Raw genomic sequence first — 24,143 nt, forward strand, 5'->3', positions numbered from 1 at the left:
CAAAATGTTGCGAAAATTCTGAAAAATTGTTCAAACGTTTGAAAAAAAGTTGAAAAATTTATTAAATTAAAAAAAAAAATGTTGAAATCGGCAAATCTATGAATTTAAAAATCTGAATTTGATGGTGAGAAAATTTTACTGAAGTAGGTAAAGCTGATTGCGTAAATGTAAAATTGATTCTCATCTTGAATTATGAATATAAATTTTTGAAAGCTTCGTTGCCTCCACTTCGCTCAGCCTCGTTAGCTTTTCTTATTCAGAATTTAAATGTCTAAAAAGCTATCATTTAAATTTAAAAAATATTAATTTTCAAAATAATAAACTTTTCGCATAAAAAACTGTTTTTTTTTCACTTCTCAAAAATACGAATTTTCGAAAAGCTTTGCCCTCGCTTCGTGGCTTTGCTCAGGCCTCTTCGCTTTTCTTTCTCAAATTTGAAATTTCTTGGTCCCACTCCCCTAAAGACTTGCTTCGTCTTTATCTTACAGAAGGAAACATGTACCTACTTAGTTATAAGCAATTTTTCAATGGTGGAGTACGTTCAGCCTGACTTGAACTCACATACTTAAGTATCTATTTTATTATTGTACCTAGCATGAAAAAATGATTCTAGTTACCTTGGGAAGGCAAAGAGTGAGGTGGTAATATGGATGAGGTTATGAGGTAGATATGGAGGCAGACATGTCACTTTTTTCAGAAAGTTTCCAAGTTTGTGAAAATTAAGCTTGAGTAATACATTAACTAATAACAATAAGTAAGAATAAAATCCAAGTCGCATAAGAGATTTTTGTCTTGAGCACTAAAATGCACGCAAATTAGCCCGAATTTGCACTTCATTGAGTTTTGTTCACTCACCCGGATTTAGGATTCCGTTCAATGTGTACAAAATTTAATTTTTTTTTCAAAAATAGATTGTTATTTTTTAGTAGGTAAGCAATAAAATTTACCAATTTTGAAACAATGATTCAAGAACATGCTTAGGTAGGTACAGGTAGGTAGAGGTACTACCTATAGGTATTCACAATTATTTATGCAAAAACGTTACATTTTCAACCTTATCCAATGTACAGGGTGCCCAGAAATATCGAGTACCCCTAAAAAAGTTTTCTACTAAAATACTTTGGTTGGTCACAGTGAATGATAATAATGATAGCACATGATTGGTTGTAGGACTGGAGAGATAACATTCCACCAATCATATGCATCTATTTCACGTTGCCAACCAATATTTTTAATGAAAAACTTTCTTAGGGGTACTCAATATTTCAGGGCACCCTGTACGTAGTACCTATTCTAAAAAAACAGGTATCTAGTTTTAAAAACCGCAAATAAAAACTGAGAGTAGGTTCTACTTATATACCTACCTCAACCTCAACAAACCAAAGGACCAGTATACCAGTAATCTAGAAATAAGGGGTTGAAAAAAACTAAAAAAAGTCTGACAACGATCTTTCGTTTCAATTTCATTAGTTAACTATGTAGGTACCTAAGGTTAATATTTTAAATCAACGATATCAAAAAAAGTCGTTGAATTCTAAGAAATTGAAACACCTTGCTAATCTATGCAAGCTTTAAATTGCTGTCTGAGAAATAGCTATATCAGCAACTGTAGCCTGTAGGCCGACCATATGTTCATTCATTTTTGACCTGAAGCCAATCAAACTAATTTTCTTCAGTGTTATTGTTGTTGCGTATTTATAACGACGTACGAATAATTACCGAGAAAGTCTTACACCCGTTAGATTTGCATTTATTTACCAAGGAAGGCAGCCAAAAAACTTTACACGAAATTAATGAAAATAAACAAATTTTTTAAGGAAATTTTGATCGTAGTTTAATCGTTATAAGTGAGTAATATGAATTTTATATGACAAATTAGAAAATTTAGTACCTAGTTGGGAAAATATGCATATAATTTTCGATGAAGTTAAAAATTTAGTTAGCCAAAATACTTATTTGTTCAAGATTTGTGTTGCGAAACAATTTACCTAATTATTAAAATGAAATTCATTTCATCTTTAAAACGACCAAGTATTCTGTACTACAGTGCACTATAATCTACATTTTAATTAGGTAGTGCGTCTAGCTACCATTAAACCAAAGAGAAGGAAAATGCTGCGAATAAATATTTGATTCTTAATTTTACGCTGGAAATAAACACACTATAAACCAACAACTGCCTGGAAGCGAAATTTCAATGCATAAGATTACTTTTCAGAGGTACCTAATACTACATCGTCGACGTAAATGGTAAAATTAATTACCTCAATGAAAATTGTGTGAAGTTTAAGAACTCGTCGTTTTATTAATTCATGTTGATTTAATATTTACGGGTTAATTTTTTTTTTTTTATTCTAATTTCGATTAAAGAGAAACTTAAAATTTGTTTTCAATTTTTTACAAGCTAGTAAATCAGACGAATCAATGTTAGTTGGACGAAACCCGACGGGTAGGTGTTAGTTTTAGCAATTTAATTTCAGATTTTATCAAGGAACTCGAAACGTACAATTGAACAACCACGGAAGTATAAAATGGTCGTCCTACAACCAGCTTCTCGGTCCATTTCTTTCCTTTATCATTGTAATTCATCGAACGTTCAAGTAACACAGTTGAAATGAAAATGCGACCATAGACTGAAACAGAATCATGCGGAATTCATTCAAGATGGCTCAATTTTCAAATCACGACATGGAGCATCTTCTAATTCGATCCATGAGTTTGATTTTTTATCGCATCACCAACTTTGAAGACGGTTACATTTCGCACAATCGACAACATTTGATAATGCTAGAAAAATTTATTATTTAATGGAAATGAACTCGTTACATTTGAACTCAGTAGTTCGTCACATTATATACGGAAAGTAGGTATTCTTCTTCTGCTGAAAATTCCAAAATACTGAAATCGTCTCCACATTAAATTTGAATTTTGAAGTGAAATAACAAAAAAATACACATATACAAGTAAATCATTCATCTCAACGCAAATCATCGGAAATATTCATTCATATATCAATTAGCAAGCAAACAAATTCGATTTCTTCAATACTGCAAACTTCTCTTCGTTTGAATTTCATCTAAAACTTGTTGTAATTCTTCATCTTCGAAACGACATTCCAAACTGTTGGAAACGAAGATTTTAGTAAGCGTCACGTTGAACGTGAAACCAAACATAAGCGAATACTTACCTAGGGATCAATGCTTTAGCTTCCTCCGACGTTTCCGGGCACAGATTAGCAATCGAAGCGATTTCAAATTTATGTAACTTTTTTCTTTCTAATAATCTATCGATTTCAAAATAATATTAAAAAGACGTTTTAATAAATGCTTGAAACTATGATCTAGAATAAACTTACAATCTTATAGACTGAATAGTTTCTCGATTTCTAAACTTCCTGAAATGATCGGTGTACGCGAACGTTTTTACGAAAACTTCTGATAACTCTTGTTCATCTTCAGCTTTCTCATTTTGAGCTTTCCGATGAGCAAGAAGCATGTGTACTTCAGATATTAGAAGAGTTTCGGCGTTAGCAAATTCTGGAAAGAGATTAATGCAAAATGGAAGAATTGTTACGTGTGACAACTGCGAAAACAAAGACAGTTTAAATTACCTTTCGGGAATTGCAAATCTGCTGCGTCTTCTTCGATCACTTCTTGGTTCGCTGCTGCCATGATTTCTATAACTATTTCGAATAATAAACTATTAATTACCTAAAAATGAGAAGAACATAAAGGATTTGGCGAAAATACTTTTTATCACTTCGCTTTTCCTTTCCCGCTACCCCTTCTTAATTTTTCATTTTTTCAAACAAATCAATCAGTGTTTTTAGAAAGCACACTATTTAAAAAAAGTGAAAAAATTTGTAATGTAGCAACACTGATTTTAGTAGTTTCGAATTTCAAATATAGGTTCGATAATGTTTTTGTTATTTTTTCATAAATTTTCCTTATCACTCATCACTTATCAGTCACTTTCAAGTTGAACTTTGGATTGGAGCCAACTGTAGAGTGTCGAGTTGCGGATTGAAAATTTGCAGAAAAGCATGCAGTTTGTTGTAAAAATCTAGTATATGCGACTGAGAATCATTTAAAATGTTGTTCATCAAAAGTTTAATATTTCTGTGTTCATTAAGTTTGGGATTTTCCCAAAAGAAAAAAGATTTTACATGTGTTCCTATGAATTCTTGTCAGTGCATGTTTCAAAATGGATTAGGCATCGACTTAAATGGATTAAAGTGAGGATTCGTTCTTTAAGTAATTTCTAATAAGTGGATACTTAATTATCTAACATATTGTATCACTTCTCTTTCAGCGTGACGTTCAACGCACCCGGTACATTAATAATTTTTCATCCTTGTTCCAACATTTTCCCGTCAGACACCGTTTTTCAAAATCATACGGTAGCAATGAACCATTGCGAAGGAGGATCTTCGGTAAACTTGCTTTATTTTTCATCTTTACCATAACATGTACTTAGATCGAATATTCAAATCATGTTCTTTCTATTTAGCTATGTTTGTATGAATATATCGATTCAAATCATTCCAAAATGATCAATTTGGGCGAAGCAGATTCATTGACGTTTCAAACTAGCTCAGATGGTACCGATACCGATATAAAGCTGTTATTCGAGTATGAGTCATGGTGAGTAACTGTTCCGTATTCGTACAGGCTTCCGAAGTTGTACAAACATACCTTACTAGACTGAGGTTTACGTTTCAGGAAAACAACGATTCATTTACAATGTTCACCTCAAGGCGATCTGGGTGTTTTGGATCTTATAAAGATGGAAAATCAAAATATCGTAAGTGTCATAAAATATTACCATGAATAATACATATATCAACATGAAATAAAAAACAACTTCAGGCATACAACATTTTCATCATAACATTCGATGATGATAAGATACCATTTGCTTAGTAAATTACAGACAGAGTTTTATTTGAAAAACTTTCGCCTACGTATTTAACGGTAATTACTTACCTACCTCAATTGAATGATTGGGCGCTTGTTATTGAATGATACACATCGTAGTAAATAAACAATCACGCCATTACTCTCATTTTTTACTAGATGTTTTATTGAATACATTAGCAAGACATTAGCCTATCATTGGCGTATGGGTATTTTATGATTGTGTGGTGTGCCCAAAATTGGATGAAAATCAAATGTTCAAAATAACATGACAATTGTTTAATTTTTCTCTTTTTTCAGGAATTGTCGTTGGTATCTCGAAGATCGTGTTTAACTCGTGATTTTTCAGAGGTACCGATGAGTGGATGGGTAGTCGCTGTCATTATTATCATTGCACTCGTCGTGTTTTATTTTTTTGGAGGAGCAGCTCTACTTCGAATTGTATTCGGCAACGAAAATGGTGATATTGTTATGCATCAAACGTTTTTGATGAAATTGAAGGATCGTTTAAAAGTAAGAATATGTTATACATTTGACAATATGACGATCCATTTATGATAAAGAATAATTCTGAGAATCTGAAATATGTAGATGTAGGTTTTTAAAAAATGTGATGTATTGCAATTTTTTCTCTATTTCCAGGGGATTCCTTCTTATTTCGCTAGTTGTTGTCAATCGTCCCGTGGTTATGAAGAGATTTAGGATTTTATTGAGGTTATACTTTCAAGTTATTGCTTTCCTGTGATAAATTATTGTTTAAGCTATCATTTTTTTGAGTGAGACTGATTGTTTGCCCATCGTTGGCGTTTTGAGTACGTTTCATATTGTTGTGATTCATATGTTTGATTTATTTTTGTATCGTATTTTCTAACTATCGTAAGGTAAAAACTAAAAAGTACAATTCTAAAATTTTTATAATATTTTCCAGTTCTCTGTGCTGTTCAAGTCAATTATATCGTATGTAAATTTATGTCATTTTTCTACTTTTTTTCTCTGAAGTTAATTCAATACAAAATAAATGGAATGAAATAAAAATGAATATTTTTATATTCCAAGTACAAAATAACGTAACAAATGAACTTATAAAGATGGATGTACATTAGAATTGATCACATAAACGTTAATATTAGGCATGTTCTTCTGATTACAATTACCTTAAATCTTTAATAGTTGAAAACGAATGACAAAATACATGATTTGATGGGAATTGAATGAATTTTTAAAATAAAAAACAACGTATATAGCAAATAAACACGATGATAATTCAACATAACCTTAATATTAATTCCAAAATGTCAATTAAAATTGACGCACGTTCTCCGGTATAGCTACGTTATCCTTTAATTTATCTGCAATCAACGCGATCCACGCCTGTTTACCATACGCAATCGATAAGTTAGTAACTTTTTCATTATTACTCATGGCAGCGCCTAAACAGAAAAAAAGGGTTTTAGAAATGCTTATAGTACCCACATAAATAAGAAAAGCAGGCAAATACGAATCGAATATACTTACTAATGGCCACTGAGACTTTATCAATGTCACAGCTGTATATTTGAATATTTTTCAGTAGCTGAACACTGGCAGGAGGGAATGCAGCGTCGTTGATTTGCAACAGATATGGCACATTGTCAATTACAGTACCTGCGACAGAAATTTCCAGTATAATTTACACGTTTCAATATTTCATACGAGGCCACAAAATAATGAGATACCTACCTTCGGCAGAGAACAACGGAACAGTATCATTATGAGCGGATATTTTAAGGATATTGCGATTAGTAATACTGACGATTTTTATTTTATCGTTGAATTCTTCAAAGAAGAAATTTAACCCGGCTTCTTTGGCATACAAAGGAGAGTTGATGAGATTGTAACCATTTTGAATGTTCCCTGATAGTAATCCCAATAGAACGGATGTGCTTAAGAATTTCATATTCTGTATTTCAGGGCCTGAAAATAGACAAAATTCATGATTTGTTCGTTAAAAAGATCACTACACTTCAACCTTTCTCAAACTGATTAACCTACCAGCCAACGTGATCTTGATATTGGAACCCTTCAAAGTATACTCTTTAGAAATTCGCGAAATCACTCTACCTAGCTGTTCAGCTAATTCCAACCAAGCTGCATTTTCAGACTGTCGACTAGCCAATAAAGCTGGAGCATTCAGTATACCAGTAACTTTATACTCGGATGATGCATCATTCAACGATACAAATTGCTCGGCTACTTCGACGGCAACCTATTCAAAAGAAAAAATTAAGTCTGCATTCGTCCAAAAAAAAACCACGTTGATAATTAATAACCTACCCTGGTTTGAGCTTCTTTAGTAGATGCGCCGAGGTGTGGCGTAGCGATAACTTTAGGATGAGCTATTAAATTTTTTGAAATTGCATTGGATGGTGGCTCTTCACTGAAAACATCCAAAGCTGCACCGGCACATGTTCCATTCTGTAAAAAATTCACATCGTAATAAAGGTTAGGTTGAGATGATCATTTTTGTACAAGTTTGGTTCCAATTCAACCCTTTGTTTTCTCAGTATTGTGGCTCAAAGTTGAAGAAAATTTCGACTTTTTCCCAACGATATATTGAGAATGAGGATTTATATGTATAATCATGAACCGATAACTGTATCATAATTAATTCGAATATCGTGTGATTTAATCCACGTTATCTGTTCAACTGTGAAAAATGTTAATCATGCGAAGTAACAAAGTAATGAACTATTTAAAGGAACGTATGAGCAGAATTATCTCAAGTACAGAGACTATTATATAAGAACTTAATATTATTCGCATCGTTTAACTAGTATTGCATAATTAATTGGTTTTCTCATTAGTTCATCGTATAATTTTTCACAAGCTGTGATTCAAGATTCCTATACAAAAACTTTCGACATTTTGGAGCCGATATGTCGCTACTGGAGAATTAGAAATGGTAATGGAGTGAAGAAATCAATATACTCACGTTTAAGGCTTCCAATAAGTCTTCCTCGTTAATAATACCACCACGAGCAGCGTTTACTATACGGAATTCACGTTTGCAACGAGCGAATACTGATTTATTGAGAAGATCTGCGAATAAAAAAATGGAAAATATAAATTTATCATCGAATCAAAAAACTAGGTAGGTGTAGGTATATTACAACTCATACGTACTTCTAGTTTGAGGTATGAGAGGAGTGTGAATGGTAATGTAATCAGCCAAAGGCCAAATATCATCCAATTCCATTTTAACTATCGAGTATAACTTGGCTTCTTCAGCAGTCACAAAAGGATCATAACCTACAACCTTTGAAAAAATAAATAGGCAGGTGTTAACTAGACTCTTTTGTAGTAATTTTATTCGCTTACGTCATCACTTTGAAAACACTTACTTGCATTCCAAAAGACTTCATTCTGATAGCAACCTCCTTCCCTATCCGACCCAATCCTATAATAGCCAAAGTCTTCCCCAACAACTCGGAACCATTTGAAAATGCTTTCCGATCCCATCTACCTTCTTTCATTGATTGACAAGCACCGGTTATGTTTCTGAAATGTAAACAAAGTATACAGGTAATTAAGCACAGAATTAATATTTTTGGTAATTATTTTATTGAAATTTGTCAATTGGTGGAATTTTACCTGGCCAGGATAGTAATAAATGAGCAAGCCAATTCGCAGGCACTGATAGAATTTCCATTTGGAGCACTAGAACATAAATTAAACACATTACGATGTTTACTGTAAATAAAAATACCTACATATACTAATGACCTCTTAAAACATGTTGTAAAAATAGGAAAATATTCCATCTGTTAAAACGTGTTCATGTATTTTACATTGGTAAACAAAATATTGAAACAGATCTACGATTGTAGATTATGTACTACGATGCTCAGTGATTTCGTCACATCCTAACAATTAGCCCAAACTCCTGATAAAGGTGACGTGAATATGCAAAGTGTTTCAACAGAAAAAACAGGGCTAGGTTACTCGCAGATTCAACAATCAAGATAACTTTCGCAAAATTCGACTAAAAAAGTTCTAGATAGGCTACTGAATTCATTATGAAATAATCATTGTATTTTATTTATCCTTAATCAGTCCCATCTTCTTCCTCACCGATCACATCGTGTGATGAACTATAAAATCAAGATAGGTATTTTTAATTATTTTTATTGCAGCATGTTTCGTTCCGTTGGGTAAGATGAAACAACCACCCTTTATAGATAGAAATGATTTTCGTAATATGTATTCATCAAGATCTTGCTTGTTAAAATTTCTGATGAATGGTGTGATTTATTCGTTACTCTTTACATTAGATTCTCAAAATCATCCTTTGGTAACTAAGAAAGTGATCACAAAAAGCGAGCAATTTTTTTATTCAAAAGATGCTTAAAAATTGATTAAGTATCAATGATTCGCTTTAAAAATTAAATTAGGTAGGTTGCAATTTTTTTTTTTTTGAAACTCTTCAAACCGTAAATTTTTTAAATCAAATTTTCATCTATGTAGCCTAATTTATACACTAATAATGTTTCGTTTACAAAAAATCAAAGCAATGATGTTATTCACCTGTTGATTTCCTTTCCTAAATCAGATCAACCAAAGAAATTTTTCCTTCCAAAAGACTGGTGAGAATAATTCATGTGAATCACATGTTAAAATCTAATTTCAATACTCGAATTGAGATATGATATTAGAGACAAGAATAATCAAAGCAAGGTCAAGTACATTAAACTATTAGCATAAGGATGTCTGTTATTCTATCGGATAATGCCTCTGTTGATATTTTTTTCATTGAAATTTTTCCACCAGTCAAAGAACCTTTTGAAAAAACTTAAATTTGATAATGTAACAGGAAAATTAAATATTCAACAAAACATGTGTATGTACTATAAGTTTAAGTACAGTCATTAAGGAAATTCAAATCATGCGAAAAGATGGCATCATTGCAAAACATGGCACAATTTTTTCAACGTATTGAAAGCTGTATTAGAGTTGAAAATTTGAAATTTAAATTAAACTCGTCGAGTCAGTATAACTAAATAGGTACATATTGAATAAACTCATTGAACCTGCTCAATTTATCACTGCATGACTTGTGTACTTTAAGTGAACCCTTTTCCTAAAAGAGCTCGCTTTTTAAAAAAGCCAATATTTTTTTATCCATAAAATTGTATAAGATGACCTAATGTGCCCCTATAGTTCGGTATTTTATTGAATGATTAGTTTGAATAGGTAATTTTAGTTTGTATAATTTTTATAACACACTTTGGAGCAACTTGGGAAACAATTCAACTCAAAAGAGATTTTTGGATTAAAAAATTTCCGGGAAATAAAAATCAAGTTCTCAAAGAACGCGAGTTAAATCAACCCAATGACCCCACAACAAAAAAAATGACAAAAATTTCAAGCATGTCGTAGCATAGCGATTTGTGAAAATTAACTCACTTCAAAACAATAATTCCTCTTCTTGTAGCTGCCGTCACATCAATGTTATCAACACCAGTTCCAGCACGCCCGATTACTTTGAGTGATTTAGCATTATCGAGAATTTCTTTAGTGACTTTGGTCTCTGAGCGAACAATTAATCCGTTACAATTCTGGAAAATATTTTAAATTAGCACACAGTTTAAATTTAATTTCATACAGTAAAAATAAAAAATTCAGAATTTACCTCTAATTCTTTAATGAGTTCTTCCGGTTTCAGATTGCATTTTCGAACAACTTCTACCCCATTAGCAGTTAACAGGTCTTCACATTTCTGGTCTACGTTGTCGCTAATTAAAACTTTGGTGATTTTAACAGACATGTTGATTCTGTCAAAAATTTAAAAAATGATACAATAAAATATGACAACGCAATTATAAAAATAAAACTCGATCACGTACTTTTTTCGAAGACGAACACAGCGTTTCAATTAGGCAACAGGAGAGATAGATACACGCAGTGAAGTCTTGAGAGCTTGAGAGCTACAGCAAAACTGAAGCAAAATTTCCTACTACAGCATCAAATATACTCCGGTCTTTTCGCGTTAATGACGATGATGATATGAACTGAAATATATTATTACACGTGATCATTAAATTCTAATCGAAATTTGTATCTAATTAATTCGGTTAGAGGCGATTAAATATGTATTATTAAAATTTAGTAATTACTAACTTGTTTAATCGCTCACATTTGAATGGAATTTGTCGTGAAGAACGAATTATTGAATTGGCTGGGCGAAAGTATTTTCTATTTTGTATGACGAATTTACATCTGTTTATCGAGATACAGAATGTAATTAATCGAAAAGTTTCATCAGAATTTAATTCAAATGATTTCTTTCCGACAGATCTTCGTTGAACTCGATGGTGGAGAGGAACAAACTTGCGAGTAAAATTGACTGATAACAGCTGTTCGCAGAAGTGATAAGAAAGCACATTTTCGGCGTGCTGCGTTTTTATTTCGCGTTGGAAATTTTATTTTGTTGTGAAGTTTGAATTGCTAGTAATTTTAACAGAAATATCTGTTTGAAAATATTTGAATTTCAAATTAATTCTCTGACTTGACATCGCAATAGTTTTAATCCTTCAAATGATTTTGATTCTACCGAATACTTCATTTTGCCGGTAATATTTCAAGAAGCCCAAGAGTGTCAACATAACCAAAGCAATGAATTCGTCTAATAATGATGATACCGTCGCAATTAAAGCGCAGTAAGTTCCAAAATGAAATGAGTATCTGTTTCAATATCATTTTAAATCACTCACCACTTATGTCTTATTTCCAGGTATGTAGTGGAACGTCACGAACCCAAATTAGTACTCGATTGTGTCTCAGAGTCTGATAAAACAAAACTTACCGAAGAAAGCCCTCCTTCTAAGAAACACAAAAATTCCAAATACAATAAGAAAGTTTTGAAAGGTATACAGTTTGAAATTTACTTCTCTGTATCATGTGAATCATTTCTAAAATACTTTTAATTTAGGCCAAAATAAAAGCAGAGGTCCTACATTCAGACAAGATAGAGAATCTACCTTGTGCCCGAAACTAATCGACGTAAATGAATCTGCCGAAGAGTTACCAGTTTGTGGTAACGATAAATGTCAGTTTATTCACGATGTAAATACGTATCTGGCTTCCAAACCATCAGATATTCAAGAAGAATGTTACATTTTTAATACTCAAGGGTATTGCCCTCGTGGTGCTACTTGCAGGTGTGTATTTCTTTCTATTCGTTTCATTATTATTACGGTTTTGAACCAATAATTTCATTGAATTGTTTGTTCAGATTTGGCAGTAGTCATTTAACGTCCAACGGAAGGAACATCAAACGAAGTGAGAATGTTGAAAACTGTAATACTAACTTTCTCAGTTACGATTGTCAACATTCTCTGCGTAAAAGAACGTATAACTTTGGTAAAACCGAACAAGTTATAAAGCAGTATGATGAAAAGAAACGACCACCGGATACTTCATCTGCTGAACCAAAATCAGCTGAAGGTGAAATTAACGAACCAGTCGAAAAGACGACTGCGAAAGGTGAGGGTGACCAACTGGCAGAAAATATTACTGCAGAAGTTACAGAAAATCGTCTGGGAGCTACCGATGATTCAGATTTAATACGATTAAAACCCGAAGAAAAGAAGAAAGTACGTCGAATGTTGTCCCATTCTTGTTTTTTCTATGTTCTGGGTGTGTTATTTATTATGAATATTTTTTGTTTTTAGATCACGTGGAAAAATAAGTTGGTTCTTTCGCCATTAACAACGGTTGGAAATTTACCATTTAGAAGAATCTGTAAAGAATTTGGTGCTGATGTTACCTGTGGTGAGATGGCTCTGGCTAGTTCGTTACTACAAGGTACTACGATTGGATTTACTATGATTTTTTCAAAACGTTATTCCTTATTTGATTTTATTACATTTTTAGGAATGCCTCAGGAGTGGGCTTTAGTCAGACGACATAAAACTGAAGACGTATTCGGTGTCCAGGTATACATTCTTCAATTTAACTACATTTTTCAAGATGGGTCCAAATTTTAATCATTTTTTTTCTTTCAGGTTTGTGGAAATAATCCGCACGTGATGACGAAATGTGCTCAGTTACTTGAAGAACAAACAGATATTGATTTTATTGATGTAAATTTGGGTTGTCCGATTGATTTGATTTATAGAGAGGTATAATAAGACCTTATTATTGTAAACTTCCTTCTAATGGAGATTGCTAAACATATCATTGATTTAAATTTCAAAGGGATCTGGTAGCGGATTATTGAGACGTACCAGAGTATTGGAAAGTATTCTCACGTGTATGAATAACGTTACTGATATTCCTCTTACTGTGAAAACTCGTACCGGTATTTCCAAAGACGCGAATGTTGTACACTCGTTGATGCCAATTTTCTCTAGAAGCAAAGTTTCTCTCATTTCAGTAAGTTGGCGACTCAACAGTTCAACTAAAATTTGAATTCGATGAAATGATGACGTTATTTGAATTTATTTCAGATCCACGGTAGAACTCGAGAACAACGATATACGAAATCTGCAGATTGGGATTATATAGAAGAATGTGCCAAGTTAGCTGGGGATGTTCCGGTGTTTGGAAATGGCGATATTTTATCGTACGAAGATTATAATGAGAAAATGGTAGGTAAACTAACAGAAATGCGAGTTTTTTAATTATCAGATGTGGTGTTTTGTTATCTAAATTAATATCAACTCCGTAGGAAAAATATCCTCACATAAATGGAGTTCTGATTGCCAGAGGAGCGTTATATAAACCTTGGTTATTCACTGAAATCAAAGAACAACGTCATTGGGATATTAGCAGCTCTGAAAGAATGGATATAATTAAAAAATACGTTAATTATGGATTAGAGCATTGGGGATCTGATAATAAGGTAAAATTTCTTATCTCATTAGATTTGTAAAACCCAAATCAGTATTGTAATTTTTAAAAATTATTAATTATTTCAGGGGGTAGAAAATACTCGACGATTTTTATTGGAATGGTTATCTTTCCTTCATCGATACATTCCGGTAGGATTATTAGAACATCCACCTCAAAAAATAAATCAACGTCCGCCGCATTATGTTGGAAGAGATGACTTAGAAACATTATTTGCTAGTCCAAATTGTCACGATTGGATTAAAATAAGGTAAGTTTCACGTTCGATAATTTCATCATTCATTTTTTTTTTATCCAAATGAAATTATTTATTTATTATTATTTTTTTAATTTAGTGAAATGTTGCTTGGACCTGTTCCCGAAGGATTTCACTTTTTACCAAAACACAAAGCCAGTTCTTGGAAATGATTACTCATCGTCATTAGTAACCGTTATTTGGTATAAAACAATTATTCATTCGTTTATTTAATTTTTTTTTTCCACTACAACTATTATTTTGTTAGTTTTTTGTATTTTCTAAAATACTCTCAAATTACAAATATTACAGAACACGATGTTTTTAATATCTTCCTGGCCACATACAGTCACATCCCGATGCAATGACTTCTTTGGTATTTTCCCAACACTCGCTGTCGTAACGTTTTCTAGTCAAGTATAATGTTTGAGTTCGTTGCACGCATCTAAATCCCGGTTGAGCGCAAAACTACGAAAAAATTGAATTTAATTACGCTTCAGTGTACTGACATAAATTCTGAAAACCTTATCTATTACATTTTCACCTGATTATTCGTGTTCCTCGAAAGTTCACCTACGCCAGATGGTGTAAATTTACGACATACTGTTTCTACGTAATGGGGAGGATAATATTCGTAAATATCACTTTTTAACTCGATACGTCTTCGTACATTCTGGCACAGTGGTTGAAAATCCTGTACAAATTTAACGAATGAGTGAGACAAATTTCCAATTTTATTAGTTTTGCCAATATGTAGTGAAATTGTCTACTATCGAAATATTATTGAACCAACATTTGAGTATTCACGCCTTCCTTCTTCAGGATATCCTTCTTCTGATTCGAAAAAGAAATCGTGTACTACTGGAAATTCATCCCATGTTCTTTCTTCTGCTATTTCACGATTTGTTCGAATAGCCTGTAATAAAACCTGCGTAAATAATGCGATCAGCTCGTGTATCGAGAAGAAAATTATTTTGTATGGAAATACACACCTGAGTTAAGTTATTATGCTGTTTGGTATCTGAACTCGTTATTGCGTGGCTGTTTACCGAATATGTTGGAAAACTGTTTACAAATATGAGCCACCAGGCGTGTATGGTTTTCTGAAAATAGGTAATATAATGGCAAAAAAATTAGTGGAAAATGTGTCAACTAGAAACTGTTTAATGGTAACTTTTTATATGCCTTGAATGACGTTTGGTCTTTTCAACTTTTTCTGCAAAATTAATTTTTATACCTATGCATGAGTAATGAATATGTCAGCGTAGTCGTAAAAGAACTGTTTATGCCTAGCTGACGAAATGGTGATACCTACACGAATACATAATACTTGGACAATGTAGAAATAAAGTTTTACTGTAATTTTTATTTAATGAAAAAAAAAAAAAACTATTCAGAATCTTTTTTTTTTTTATTTCGTCCGGAGAAAGATTAAACATAAAATTCTCACACAATAATTTCTATTCACTACGTTTTCAACGACATGAAAATAAATTTCGTCTTGAGAATGTTGTCATTAATTAACAAGAGAGGCAACCGGTTTCAACATACAGTGAACCCGTTGAATATGGGATCAGTTTCATTGTGCTAACAGTACGTGGTCATCACTGGTCAACTTTTCCGTTGTATAGCTGTTTCTAAGTATGATTTTTTTGTTAGAAAATAAGCTACACGAATGCAGCAGTATATTACGACGTGGTTTAAATTTACGAGCGTAAAAGTTTCGTGTAAATTCATACAACCATGAGACTAACGAAGAGGATAATCGTTTTAATAAGTCGTTGTTAGGCCGAAGCCAAGTTTCATCTTCACTCGATAAAAAAAATCAACATCAAAATACACCGTGTTTTTTTGTTTCGTTTTTAGTGTGTCAACAATTGACCATCACGTTAGTTGTATTTTTCGAGAGTGAATGTTCGCGATTCACGAGGGTCTTTTTTCAGACAATTTCATCCCAATGGTATGAGGAAATATAAAAGCGGTTGCAGTTTCAGGCAAGGTTAACTGGAACTTATGGAGAATTAAAGTGTCTGTGGGTACAAAAGGAAATGATGGATGTACACTATTGTACAGGAAATTGAAATTAATTGGTTTGATTTTATCGTTCTCATTTGTTGGTCAGTTCAGTACGGTTTTAGTCATCGGTTGTGTTCCGTGGTTTTTTTCAAAATTTATCGCAAGTTTCGAATTTTTTTAATGTTTTTATTCGTCTCTGTAATTCGTTTGATTGCGTTAATTACTCCTGCAAAGTATAGCGCTGGTTCGAATGCTCACGAGAGGGATTAGAACAAATTTTACATATCAATGGTAAGTTAACGTTTTGCTTTTTTTCTCCTAATTACCTAAGTATACCTATCTGCATCTGAGCACTAATTACTTCGTTGCACGTTTGATGAAAAATGGCAAAGTAATTGCTTTGGTGTCATAATTTTTATTACCTATACTTATTTTACTCTCGTGGTTTAAATCTTCAGATTGATTCATTTTATCTTCCTGACTGTGATGTAGTAATCGCGTTTACACCCACGTGAAATATTATTTGCGTTGGTAAATGTTTTCATAAACAGAAACGTTCAATTTGAAAGTAGCCCTACTAATGTACAACAGTATGTAGCACATAAAGCTTGACCATTTTATCCTATAAATATGAAATAAGCAAAATTTTACTGAAGTGTAGACAGACTTTATTAACTTGAAACACATTAAATTGAACTCGTGCTTCAATATGTAAAGTAAGTACCTAAGTGATCACTACATATATTCATACATTGCATGCTTCATGTCTATTTTCTCCTCCTTTAAATTTACTTTTATTATTTTTTTTTTTTAATAAAAAATTCAACGACGTATTAGAAAAGAACACATGTAATACTCCATAATACACCCATATGTAACATTCATCCAATCTTATCAAACGAGGAAGGACGTTCACTATTTGTAGACTATTCTGAAGTTATAAATTGTTTTAGATTAAGTACCTAGTAATATAAGTATAGAATTTAACGCTAAAATTAAAAATACCTGACTTTTCTTCGAAAAGCCGGTAAAATATGAGCAATTCGATAAAAAAAACAATTACATTACGATAGGTACACAAATATTGATTTTGTCACATGTTTTTTTATGTTTCATGCCAAATTTTAATGAGTAATAACGTTTTTCTGGTAATTCAATCTCGAAAGCGATACGTATAGATAGGTACCTAGGGAAATATTCAAGTAACTTATGAGCTTTTGGCAATTATTATCGATGCGCGTATCAACGTTACAGTATAGATAGTCGGGTAGTGCTTGTAATAAGTATTATGACGGGTAGGTATAACTAATTAATAATTTATGAAAAAAATATCAGTAAGTACATGACGAACCAGTTTAGTGAATGTTGCGCCCGTTTCAAGGTTAGGTATTTTATGAAATAGTCGAGAATTTCTTTTCGATGTACGAATCGATACTTTTTTTTCTAATATATTGAATTTACTTTCATATGTTTATAGGTGTTGGAAAATTTGAACTAAATCGGATTATCGTGGATTAATTACGATTACAGCGAACTTGAAGTTATTAAAATCGAATGTGTAGTGTAGATAAGTCGACGTACAATATACGAAATAACTTTCAAGATTATTTCGCACGATGACAGTTGTAATTGGTAATCGGCGTCGGCGATGATACGGCTTGTGAGTTCGATTAAAATGTACGTTTGAAACCGATCGACGGACGACAGAAAATTTACACGATGGAAAAACCTACAAAAAAAGTTCCGCCAAACGAGGATAGTGATTTTCCGGTGATGTCGTTACATAGTCAATCACCCATTAATTCATCGTCGCGACCTTGCTCACCTTCGACAAATCATTCATCTGTATTATCTGCTCTCATAAAACCAATTAGGTAAGTTGAAAGTTTTTAAAAAATGTGCTCCTGTACAAGTTATACCTGATTACTAACTTTTTTATATAGGTAGATACATGTGCCCAAAAATTCTTATCACGTACATATTTTTGTACATGTTACCTATTAAACGTGAAAATAATGACTTGAAAACATCTTAATGGTGTTTATTAATAGAAAAGTTCACTAAAACCATAGACCATTGAAACAGTTTCAACTCGTGTGGCGCTATTTTTATAAAGAACGTTTTGTTTTAGTAGGAATCTTTTATATAGTTTAATTTTGATTTAAAATAACTTTGTATCAGCGAATCTACCTTTTTGAAAAAAAGATAGGTCGATACTATCAACTGAAGAGGCAACAGTAGGGATGGAAGTATTTTAAAAAAATATTTCACAATTATGAATTCTAATGTGAATATGAAAAGCGTGAAAAAGTTGATATTACTACATATTATAGCAATGATTCATCGTGGGTACCTATATCGTGAACATCATCACAATATCAGTAATATCACAAAGATGGCTTATTGCTGTTTTTTTTTTTTTTTTTTTGAATTAGGTAGGTACTTAAAACAAAATTTACAAGCTGTGGAATTGTTTAAAAACTTACCATCATCAATTAAATTTGTATTTTGAATATTTTTAAACGAACAGTACTGCTTGAAGTTATGAACTGATGCCGAGTAAACTATAAAATGAATTAATTTCTATATATTTTCAATGGTACGAAAAATCACTCAGCGAATATCCTTTGACTTTCCTTTCAATTACTTCCGAGATCAGTGATTCGTTAATATTTTAGCCTCAATCAATGCCATCGTGATCTATTTTATGCGTTAAAACGCTAAATTGATTTGAAAATACATTTCTGAATCACACAACCAGGTGCAATAATTCCGAATTAGAGACTACTTATTCCTTCGACAATTGCCAAATGACCACTGTCCAGTGATAGTTTACTGCCTTGATAACTTCGGTTCGGCAACTGTTGCGTCTTGAGTGTCATTTTCGTACATACTTGCATTAAAAATATGAAAAGAGAAAATCAAAATTATTATATTTGTAATTGAAGCACTCAATACATTACACACTCGCTTTCTGATTAGATAATTGTTATCATAGTTTTATAATCATGCTTTAAATTTCATCATGTAAGAACTTGTTTTCGGTATCAATGGGTGATACTTTCATACAAAAGTATTATACCTCCTCACTTTTATTTATAGAAACGCTTATTCATTGTTTCGAATTCGATGAACTACCTGTTAACAATTGGTGTTAAAAATACATCGTTCATTACGTATTATGCAGTATAGTACTTACCTCCTATACCTACAGGTACAGTACAGGTATCTCGAGTTCATTGTGACTACCTGTGTTCAAAAGTTCAGATTAGATGATAGAACTGAAGATTTTCATTTTATTCTCAAGTCTCAAATTCAAAGATATGAAGTTCGATCGAGGTATCGTACAATTATTGAATACCTGATACTGAGATTAGAAAATTTATCTATTCAATAATCATTGTTCGCTCTACGAGATCATTTTTGGAGTACCTACCTTCCTATACTATGTAGTCCAATAGTTTGTCTCTGTACATAATGTACTCGTTGGGTTTACATTTTACTAGGACGAAGAATAAAGCTGATTTTTCGAAATAAAATCTTTTTACTTTCTAATTTGAGTATTTTATCGATCAAATTTTAATTTTTTTACCGGCAGAGTAGGTATTCCAATTCGTATGAAATGCAACGTAGCAAACGCTGACGACATTTTTCTCATGTAGTGACAAGCAGGTTTTGAAAATGAAAACTTATTCCTGTAGCAATGAATTTTACGAATTTCATTTGCTCAAAAAGTAAAGCACCTTGGAAAATTTGAAAATTGATACGATGACTGAACGCTGAATTCTCATTAAAATGACTAATGGGTATTTTTAATTACTTAATTAGAGAAAGCGATCAGTGTAGCCCGTTGTACGATGATATAGACTTTACAAAATTTCAATCTAAAAGAAACTAGGAAATAGGTGAATTTTTTCATGAAATTATGACTACAGATTTCACCATTCCTGTGAATTTTTAGATATGATGGCTTATTCACTGACTTCTTGAGCGAATATGCGAGTAGATTAGATTTTTCAGGGTATTAGAGCTGGGTAAAATGGTAACATTTGCTGTGAACTGATTGGCGAATAAATTCTTATTCACACGGAATTAGGAATTCGATCTATTCGTATTGTTAATAATAATAATAAGTACGTATAAAACCGGTTCATCACCTGAGGTTGAGGTACACGAATCGTACGCGATTTGTGTTTCGCAATTTATTCTATTTTTAGATTACTTCCGTTGCGAAGATTTTATAATTTTAAACAACGACAACACTGATAGTATCGATCATATGCGTTTCTTCTTGCCATTACCATTTTACCATTACCCTACGATTACGATTATTTGCTTTTTGTATTCACTAGTATTCACTTCATTGAGTTTAATTTGTATTTTTGTCAAGTGTCGTGTGTGCTTTGGCACGACATCAAAGTGATTTTTATATAAAACTAAAAATATCCGTATAATTTTCATACAATAAGTTAATCATAATATTCGATATTCGGCTAATCATTATGTTGCACACCCGCACAGGAAGGTGTCACCTGGTTTAATGCCACCAGGCTCTCCGGGAATATTTCGACGGAGAAAATCGTCAGCGTACGAAGGAAGTTATCATCATTCGTCGTTAATCGCCGCTCGAGACCAGTTCAATTCAAAAATGTCCGATAGTCCGAACGAAACACCGCAAGAAATTCCACCGTCACCTATAAATACCGGAGCTACGCCATGGCCAATTTCTAAAGACGATTACGAGCTTAAGGAAATCATAGGTGAGATATTTGTTACCAATTACAATACCGTTCACTGTGTAAACCATCGTAATTTTTGTTAAAAATCGCCTTGTCATTGTGTTAGGTGTCGGAGCTACGGCCGTCGTACATAGCGCTATTTGTAAACCGAGAAATGAAAAATGCGCCATAAAACGTATAAATTTGGAGAAATGGAATACCAGTATGGATGAGTTATTGGTAAGTCGAATCAGTGTAATCTACACGGTTTCTAGTTTTAGTTTATTCATAGTAGTTAACTTTTTAGAAAACAGTTTGTCTGTGCAGAAAGAAATACAAGCGATGTCTTCATGCCATCATGAAAACGTGGTTACATATTATACCAGTTTTGTTGTTAAAGAAGAATTGTGGCTGGTACTACGACTTCTTGAAAATGGTTCGCTGTTGGACGTCATCAAGCATAAAATGAGGACCACGAATTGTAAACACGGAGTGTTTGACGAATGCACCATAGCTACTGTTCTCAAAGAGGTGCTCAAAGGGTTGGAGTATTTTCATAGCAATGGACAAATTCATAGGTAAAATTTGCCTCCTTCGTGCATTGTGATTATTTACTACTTCGTTCGACTAATTAGATTTCTTCCAATAGGGATATCAAAGCCGGTAATATCTTATTAGGTGAAGATGGAACAGTTCAAATAGCCGATTTCGGTGTCAGCGCTTGGTTAGCCACCGGTCGTGATCCATCCAGACAAAAAGTTCGACATACGTTTGTCGGTACGCCATGTTGGATGGCTCCCGAAGTTATGGAACAGGTCAAACCACCTTATCTTGCTATTTTTAAAAATTTATTACCCGTTAAATTACGTATGCGATAACGTGTTTGTTTTAAAATGATTTATAGGACCATGGTTACGACTTTAAAGCTGATATCTGGTCGGTTGGAATAACCGCAATTGAAATGGCTACCGGTACAGCTCCTTATCATAAATACCCTCCGATGAAAGTATTGATGTTAACGTTGCAAAACGATCCCCCTACCTTGGATACCGGAGCTGAAGATAAAGACCAATATAAAGCTTATGGGAAAACTTTTCGTAAAATGGTCGTCGATTGCTTGCAAAAAGATCCTTCAAAGAGGTGATTTTTTTTTTCAATACGTTGAATTTATTCTCGTCTATCGAGCTGGCTAACTTGTTACTATTTTTCAAGACCCACTGCAACTGAGTTATTAAAAAATCCGTTCTTTAAGAAAGCCAAAGATAGGAAATATTTACAACAGACGTTGATCGCCATTGGACCGAGCTTAGAAACCAGAGTCTTGAAAGTAATTAATATTTCTTGTTCGGATCATTGTTCATTGGTTATGTACAGATAGATGATAAATTTTCTCGAATATTTATACAGGCTTCCAAGAAGCAACCTGGCTCTGGTAGACTGCATAGAACATTGACCGGTGAATGGGTATGGTCTTCAGAAGAAGAAGATGCTGGTAATGCTTCTGATGAAGAAGAGGTACGATTATACTCGATTATAGATCAGATGATCACGAATTGTTCCGATTTAATTCTCAACAATTCTGTGTTGTGTTTTTTTCCTTCTAGATACCAAATAAACCTTTCAATATTATTAACAATGAAGATTCGTCAGATAGCGAAGGCGAACATACTCCTATTAATTTAGTTTTAAGAATGAGGTGAATACTTTAATTCATTGTAATTCTACTCCTCGATACTTATCTCAGTTATTAATATTGCATTTTTCCTGCTTATAGAAATGGTAAAAAGGAATTGAATGATATAAGATTCGAATTCATGTTGGGTAAAGACAGCGCCGAAGGTATTGCATCGGAATTAGTGGGAGCCGGGTTAGTCGATGGTCGCGATATCGTCGTAATAGCTGCAAATCTACGAAAACTAATCGATAGTAACGGGGAGATGAAATCAGTCACTTTTCCTTTAGTAAGTAAATGAGTATCATTAACGGTGATGTAATTTATGACGATATTATCTCATTTATTGCATTTTGTTTATCTAGAGTTCGGGTTATGATTGCAATGATGTTCCTGATGATAAAACTTTAATAGGATTCGCCCAAATATCCATGGTAGAATGATATTAAACGCCTAGCAGACTGAATTAATAAATTTTTTACCTTTGGTTGGGGCTTTTGAAGATTTTAATTTATTCATCAATGTCATTTATTTAATATCTTTAGTGAACTAAGTTAGTATAAACTATTGATCACTCATCATGTAATTTGTAATTACGATTTTTTTTTTTTTTTTTGAATGATTCAAAAATGATAATCATTGTAAGCGAACACATCTTATACACGCTAATGAATTTTTTTTTGTATTTTCATAGTATTATTTTTTGAAATTTTTAGCCTAGTAGGGAATAATTTGAGAATTTTTAATAATAAAGAAAATTTCATGCGATGTTTCAATTTTGTTGTATAATTCCACTTTATTATCATCATGTCTTTCTTAGATACGCGAACATCCTAATTGATGATTCCTTGAAGATCGTATTCTGTGGCTTCTGTGAACGTGATTATGTAATATTTCGTATTCAACTGATGTTCTCCGACTTCGAGCTTCCCTGAAAATTTAGTAAAAATTTTCCTTAAAATCATGACTGAAAAATTCAACACTGGGAGAAGCTGTTAGATTTGTTGAGAAAACTGACAATTGACTATTGAGTGAGTTTTTGTTTTTGACACGTTTAGGAATCAATGTATTAATTGTTTTTGCGTGTATTTTTGTCTTCATCTTTGTTTCTGAGAATTTTAAATTAAGAAATTTTCGATTCGACATTCTTTTTTATATTTGGGAAACTTGAATTTAATTTCTTTGGTTAGAAGCGAAAGTTCGCTGGGCTGGAGAATGGAATAAAGACTGTGAGTGGTGAACTGACTGAAGATGCTGCAACTGCAAAGATGAAATGATTAGAATTTGGAAGGAAGGATTACCGGTTAAGAGGAGAAACTCAGAAATGAAAATTCTAAATTACTAATTAGTATTAGTAACCCGAGGAATGAATGAAGATGAAGACTTGTCAGCCTCAGCATTGTCAAATTCAGTCATTCTCATTCGTCATTCTTTCGAGGCTTTCCAAGAGATAAAATAAAAGGAATAAAATAATAGAAAATCATTATAATGTCAAATGTGCATTAAATTAAATAGATCGAATAGAAATCAAATTTCTATCTTCAAAATTCTTCATATTTTAAATTTTGCGAAAAAAAAATGAAAATTGAGTGAAACTTGATGCCACAACTTTTGTAGAAAAAAGTTGTCACGTGATCACGTGATGATTCATGTGTTTCTTCTTTTTCTACAAAAGTTGTGGCATCAAGTTCTCCTAT

General features: G+C 32.7%; 6 protein-coding genes across 9 annotated transcripts; 3 read left to right on the forward strand and 3 right to left on the reverse strand.

Annotated features, from left to right (window-relative positions):
* Positions 1-2,777: 2,777 nt before the first annotated feature.
* Polr2D (RNA polymerase II subunit D) lies at positions 2,778-3,793 on the reverse strand. Its single transcript, XM_065363756.1, has 4 exons — positions 3,611-3,793; positions 3,356-3,536; positions 3,188-3,283; positions 2,778-3,120 (listed from the first exon to the last, which is right to left on the reverse strand). Exons 1-4 carry the CDS (start codon positions 3,669-3,671, stop codon positions 3,042-3,044), a joined length of 417 nt encoding a protein of 138 aa, XP_065219828.1. The 5' UTR covers positions 3,672-3,793; the 3' UTR covers positions 2,778-3,041.
* A 162-nt stretch (positions 3,794-3,955) lies between these two features.
* Positions 3,956-5,886, forward strand: LOC135845281 (uncharacterized). The gene is made up of 6 exons (XM_065363753.1): positions 3,956-4,234; positions 4,312-4,432; positions 4,510-4,643; positions 4,722-4,803; positions 5,217-5,429; positions 5,559-5,886. Exons 1-6 carry the CDS (start codon positions 4,092-4,094, stop codon positions 5,616-5,618), a joined length of 753 nt encoding a protein of 250 aa, XP_065219825.1. The 5' UTR covers positions 3,956-4,091; the 3' UTR covers positions 5,619-5,886.
* A 59-nt stretch (positions 5,887-5,945) lies between these two features.
* On the reverse strand, positions 5,946-11,249 carry LOC135845280 (D-3-phosphoglycerate dehydrogenase-like). 2 transcript variants are annotated; one of them, XM_065363752.1, is made up of 13 exons: positions 11,089-11,249; positions 10,799-10,963; positions 10,585-10,726; positions 10,359-10,510; positions 8,547-8,612; positions 8,297-8,453; positions 8,079-8,211; positions 7,888-7,994; positions 7,230-7,370; positions 6,948-7,161; positions 6,636-6,869; positions 6,432-6,560; positions 5,946-6,346 (listed from the first exon to the last, which is right to left on the reverse strand). In XM_065363752.1, exons 3-13 carry the CDS (start codon positions 10,717-10,719, stop codon positions 6,216-6,218), a joined length of 1,599 nt encoding a protein of 532 aa, XP_065219824.1. In that variant the 5' UTR covers positions 10,720-10,726; positions 10,799-10,963; positions 11,089-11,249; the 3' UTR covers positions 5,946-6,215. The 2 variants fall into 2 exon arrangements, with proteins under 2 accessions (XP_065219824.1, XP_065219823.1); XM_065363751.1 differs by having other exon boundaries at positions 11,073-11,225.
* A 96-nt stretch (positions 11,250-11,345) lies between these two features.
* On the forward strand, positions 11,346-15,056 carry Dus3 (Dihydrouridine synthase 3). Of its 2 annotated transcripts, XM_065363749.1 has the most exons (13): positions 11,346-11,611; positions 11,686-11,819; positions 11,884-12,112; positions 12,187-12,547; positions 12,626-12,758; positions 12,828-12,889; positions 12,959-13,075; positions 13,152-13,328; positions 13,403-13,543; positions 13,624-13,797; positions 13,874-14,055; positions 14,141-14,243; positions 14,353-15,056. In XM_065363749.1, exons 1-12 carry the CDS (start codon positions 11,568-11,570, stop codon positions 14,211-14,213), a joined length of 1,827 nt encoding a protein of 608 aa, XP_065219821.1. In that variant the 5' UTR covers positions 11,346-11,567; the 3' UTR covers positions 14,214-14,243; positions 14,353-15,056. The 2 variants fall into 2 exon arrangements, with proteins under 2 accessions (XP_065219821.1, XP_065219820.1); XM_065363748.1 differs by having other exon boundaries at positions 14,141-14,356.
* Positions 14,352-18,923, reverse strand: LOC135845282 (uncharacterized). Of its 2 annotated transcripts, none has more exons than XM_065363755.1 (5): positions 18,543-18,923; positions 15,033-15,143; positions 14,834-14,956; positions 14,585-14,734; positions 14,352-14,508 (listed from the first exon to the last, which is right to left on the reverse strand). In XM_065363755.1, exons 1-5 carry the CDS (start codon positions 18,546-18,548, stop codon positions 14,365-14,367), a joined length of 534 nt encoding a protein of 177 aa, XP_065219827.1. In that variant the 5' UTR covers positions 18,549-18,923; the 3' UTR covers positions 14,352-14,364. The 2 variants fall into 2 exon arrangements, with proteins under 2 accessions (XP_065219827.1, XP_065219826.1); XM_065363754.1 differs by having other exon boundaries at positions 14,834-14,968.
* Positions 15,644-23,222, forward strand: fray (frayed). The gene is made up of 12 exons (XM_065363750.1): positions 15,644-16,347; positions 17,534-17,930; positions 20,578-20,816; positions 20,902-21,014; positions 21,102-21,352; positions 21,424-21,589; positions 21,679-21,914; positions 21,987-22,101; positions 22,182-22,289; positions 22,379-22,470; positions 22,549-22,735; positions 22,812-23,222. The coding sequence occupies exons 2-12, from the start codon at positions 17,776-17,778 to the stop codon at positions 22,887-22,889; spliced, it is 1,740 nt and encodes a 579-aa protein (XP_065219822.1). The 5' UTR covers positions 15,644-16,347; positions 17,534-17,775; the 3' UTR covers positions 22,890-23,222.
* The last annotated feature ends 921 nt before the right edge of the window (positions 23,223-24,143 follow it).

The sequence above is a fragment of the Planococcus citri genome, chromosome 4 (assembly GCF_950023065.1).
Source record: "Planococcus citri chromosome 4, ihPlaCitr1.1, whole genome shotgun sequence".
In the NCBI taxonomy this organism is placed as follows: Eukaryota; Metazoa; Arthropoda; class Insecta; order Hemiptera; family Pseudococcidae; genus Planococcus; species Planococcus citri.